This window comes from Nansenia antarctica, assembly GCF_963989245.1.
Source record: "Nansenia antarctica genome assembly, chromosome: 5".
Taxonomy (NCBI): domain Eukaryota; kingdom Metazoa; phylum Chordata; class Actinopteri; order Argentiniformes; family Microstomatidae; genus Nansenia; species Nansenia antarctica.
In genome coordinates this window covers 5,284,907-5,289,906 of record NC_137690.1, presented here as the reverse complement: position 1 = coordinate 5,289,906, position 5,000 = coordinate 5,284,907, and the positions used below count along the sequence as shown (strand labels likewise).

The 5,000-nt window shown below is 45.2% G+C and overlaps 1 protein-coding gene across 1 annotated transcript in view; it reads left to right on the top strand.

The window, feature by feature from the left end:
* The window catches only part of frmd3 (FERM domain containing 3), a gene marked incomplete at both ends in the record, with an annotated part of 53,927 nt that overhangs the window by 24,383 nt on the left and 24,544 nt on the right, over nucleotides 1–5,000 (top strand). Inside the window, 2 exon segments of the mRNA XM_080532954.1 lie at nucleotides 2,560–2,648; nucleotides 3,201–3,264. Coding sequence (XP_080389080.1) covers nucleotides 2,560–2,648; nucleotides 3,201–3,264 — 153 coding nt within the window.

The following is a 5,000-nucleotide window of genomic DNA, read 5'->3' as shown; positions in this document are numbered from 1 at the left end:
CCTCCCTCGCTCTCCCCACTCCCCTTCCCTCCCTCTCTCTCTCCACCACCCTCCCTCCCTCTCTCTCTTTCTCTCTGTGAGTCAGTGTGTATTCGCAGCGGGAGGGGAGCTTGAGAGAGGCAGGATATCAAAGCCAGCTAAGCTGATTAAAGAGATATTTAATTTGGTTCTTGTGTGAGAACGTCCCCTATCTGTGTCCCTGGAGTCTGGCAGATGAACTAACTAGCTAACGAACGATGCCGTGGACTTAATGGAGGCTGGGACTTAAGCACCACACTGTAGTCAAATTGAATATTATGAGTAAACCACAGCACACACCGATCTGTTTGACACCGTTCCTCATTCGGTTCTGTGCGTTATAATGAGCCCGTCTCTTCGATTTCTACCTCAACCAGCCCCCCCATTTTCCCTACATGTCACTGCTCCTTGTCTCTGAGTAGAACATGACAGGCTATCTATGGGTCTTCGGGAAGGCGATGTCACTGTATGATCCATGATGCTAAGTGTAAGGCGATCAACTTCTCCAGTATCGATTTAATTGAGTCGTCACTTACAAGCGAGTTCGTTTAATCTCAACGAGACGTTCTTGATATCACTTCTTAAGATGATATGATCCAATCAAATATTAGGCACCACTACTGAACTGTTCATTAAGATAATATTTATTCAAGCACATCAGCAAGCAATAATAGTTCATTTCCATGGAAAAGAGTCTTTTCTAGTTTCACCTCTGCAGGCATATCTCAGCTAGCCGTCAACAAGTTAACTGCAGTGGCTCCACTAAAACAAGAGTCCCTCTCACCTCCGTACATAGTCTTTTATCCAATTCATTAAACATTTTGGGCTGGGTGATGCCCCCCCCCCCCCCTCTATCTGGTAGTTTTCCAAGTGTCAGCACAAATCCGTTGCAGCTGCAGAAAGTCTTCTCGTTAGCATTGGCCTTCAATTCTTCTCCTGTGTGGGTGCGAGAGTGTATGTATGTTATCAGCTTGAGTGTCCTGCTAGCGTCTCGTTCCCATGGTGATATCGTACTTTGTATGAGCAGAGCATTGTGTCAGTGTCCTTATCAGAATGTCTTGTTATCAGAATGTCTTGTGAAAACACAACTATTGAAGTTACACAGTAATATTAGGATTTGATTTACAAGTTAGAAGAATAGACTTATCATTAATCATTAGTTATGAAAGTACAGAAAAATAGAATATTATAACAGCAGGTGTAAAATGGTTGTTAGCACATAGGTAAAAATAAGTAATTTACAGGCAGTTTGAATCATAAAACGTTCTTTTAGTCAGGAGCTTGTATTTCTTCTTGTCGCTCAAAAACAGAACCTCTCTTTTGGCTTTGCGTGACCTTCCTATTGTTCTCAACTGACCGCATTCACATATTATTTAAATGAGCACATAGTACATGATTTATCACTTCTAGTTATTTTAATACAAATTCCCAACATAAGCTAGCTAAGGCTAGCTGTTAGCTTACATACAGTAGGCCTACACTGTGTGATCGATGATGCTAAGCTAGCTAAGCCTAGCTGTTAGCTTAGCCTACATACAGTACAATGTAAGATCGATGACGCTAAGCTAGCTAAGGCTAGCTGTTAGCTTACATACAGTTACATACACTGTTATATACATGATGCTAAGCTAAATAAGGCTAGCTGGGTAGGACTGTAGTGGTTAGCTAGCAGGAAGTGAGCTGGTGTGTTCGTGCAGCAGGTTTAGGTTAATATCTACAGTCTTCGTAAATTTGCTCTGGAATCTGAACAGCACTCATGGAATCCCTCTTGTCCAATCAAAGGACTGGTGGTCTCAGAGAGAATTTACTAACGCAGCCACGCAGTCTTCTTTTTTTCTGTACAGTGTCCTTGAGTAATAATGTATTATTATTATTATTATTATTATTATTATTATTATTATTATTATTACATCTTAAACCCTGTTGGGTTAGATGTTCCACATAGAACCCTTTTCACAGAATGTTCTAAATGGAACCCAAAAGGGTTCTCTAAAGGGTTCCCCTATGGGGAGGAGAACCCTGAGTGTATGACATCCATGATGCTGGGGGGTATTCCATCAACGTCGCTGAAGGAAAATCCAGGCTTATTTTAGATAACGTTTGTGAGATTTATCAGAATAAGCCTGGATTTTCCTTCAGAGATGTTGATGGAATACCCCCCGGGTGTGTTCATCAACTCACCCTCACACCGGCTGAGGTTCGTATTGTGTTGTTGGGTCGTGCACTGCGCTGTGGGCTTCCTGTTTAAACACACAGCTGACTTGTTGCCGTGGGAGACCTGTTGTTGCTGTGGGAGACCTGTTGTCCTGATCTTGTGGAAGTGCCTGTTGTCATGGCGACAGCGGTCTGTCCCTGACGACGGCCTCTCCTAGCATCAGTTATTATTATGACCTTTTCCATTGATAAAACAGTTTCACATTTTGCTGAACTGTTTGTTTCCCCTCTGTGTGTGTGTGTGTGTGCGCGTGTGTGCCTGCGTGTGTGTGTGTGTATGTGTGTGTGTGTGTGTGTGTGTGTGTGTGTGTGTGCGTGCGTGCGCAGGACTTCACAGGATCCACGGCCTTCCTGGGGTTCACCGCCACGGGGTTCGTCGTGTTCCAGGGAAACAAGAGGATCCACCTGCTCAAATGGTAACCATGGTAACCTCTCTGACCCACTCCGTGGCAACGGTAAACCCTCGCTGTCGCCGTGGCTCCCGTGTGCTTCAAATAAACCTTGTTTATTTAAATGATTTATTACGGTTTATTTGACCTTTCAGTGATTTTGTTGCTTCTGTCTGCTTCCATTACCACGTCTCTCTCCTAATGTGTTTGTGACCTAGTTACTCTCATAGTTACTCTCATAGTTACTCTCATACTTACTCTCATAGTTACTTTGTGGCTCCAATGAGCACACACACACACACACACACACATTTAAACAAGCATATATACACAGATGCACACACACACACAGATACACATACTGTATATACGAGCGCACACACACACACACATACATACAGATAGACACATTTAAACAAGCATAATAGACAGACACTCTTCCCCAACATCTCCTCAGCGTTGAGAGGTTGTGTTCAGTCTTTTACTGATCATCTGTGTCTGATTCTTCAGCCTCATGATCTAACGGCTGTTGTTGTTGTTGTTGTTGTTGTTGATGTTGTTGTTGTTTACCTCTTACAGGGCAGACGTCAGCAAGCTGAAGTTTGAGGGGAAGACGTTCTACGTCATTGGCATTCAGAAAGAGGTGAGCTGTGATGACAGGGACGGGAGGACTTTACTCTGAACAGCAGATCATGTCCAACGTGTGTGTGTGTGTGTGTGTGTGTGTGTGTGTGTGTGTGTGTGTGTGTGTGTGCGTCTGTGTGTCTGTGTGCGTGCGAGTCTCTGGTGTGTGTGTGTGTGCGTGTGTGTGTGTCAGGGTGAATCCCAGTGGGTGGGTGGGTGGGTGGGTGTGTGTGTGTATGTGTATGTGTGTGTGTGTGTGTGTGCGTGCACGTGTGTGTGTGTGTGTGTGCGTGCGTGCACGTGTGTGTGTGTGCGTGTGTGCATGTGTTCATGTCTATAACATAGTCAGGAGTGTCTATGTCTGTAGGTACACTCTGACTCTTAGCTTCTTGGGCTGTCCCTCTGAGAGAACCCTTATGGGTTCCATGTAGATCCTTCTCTGGGAAGGGTTCTCCCACAGGGTCATCCCTACGAAGCACCTTCTCTTCTAAGAGTGCAGAGTAATGTTATGTCATGTGACCATCATGTGACCACCATGTGACCACCATGTGACCACCATGTGACCACCATGTGACTGTTAGTGTAATGTTATGTCGTGACCACCAGGTCATGTGACTGTCAGAGTAATGTTATGCCATGTGACCACCATGTGACCACCATGTGACCGTCAGAGTAATGTTGTTGTGTCACGTGACTGTTTCAGATCTCTCTCACGGGCAGGATGCACTGTAACACCATGGTAACCACTAGCCCCGCCTCCTGGCGTCTCCCATCCCTTAAACGACCTAGTCGATGATGTCATCAGAACCAGCAGAACTACAGTAGATTCTGAGCCCAACATCCACCCAACCGGGGGAGGCCGGCGGAGGTAGAAATCGGAGGACGGGCTCGTAAAGCGTGGAATTCCATGCGTTATACATATATAGCCCGTAATAATAAGCCTGTCCTCTGATTTCTACCTCCACCGGCCTCCCTTTTCCCTACATGTCACTGCTCCTCGTCTCTGAGTAGAACATGACAGGCTATCTATGGGTCTTCGGGAAGGCAATGTCACTGTATGAGCGATGATGCTAAGCTAAGGCTAGCTGTTAGCTTACATACAGTACACTGTATGATCGATGATGCTAAGCTGGCTATGCCTAGCCGTTAGCTTACATACAGTACACTGTTATATACATGATGCTAAGCTAAATACGGCTAGCTGTCACCTTCTACAGTACACACACTACTATCAAGGAGCCGTCGTAGTGTTTTAATGCATCCAGGTCCTCTCGTCCTATTGGATGGCAGCTCTGTCTGTACTGTAGTTCCACTGGCTGCCATTGGCTGGCTGTGCTTTGGTCCTGCCTCCTGCCTGAGATCTGCAGATACACACACACACACACACATACATACACACATACATACATACACAGACACATACATACACACTTACATACATACACAGACACAGACACACAGACAGACGCATGCACTGCACACACACACACACACACACACATACACACATACACACAGACACAGACATAGACAGACACATACATACAGACAGACACAGACATTGACACAGATACACACGCATACATACACACACAGACACAGACAGACAGACAGACACATACACACAGACACAGACATAGACACAGACACGCACACACACACACACACACACACACACACACACACACACACACACACACACACACACACAGAGGTGCATTGTCCTCTTATACAGTGTTTATTAACTTGCTCAGT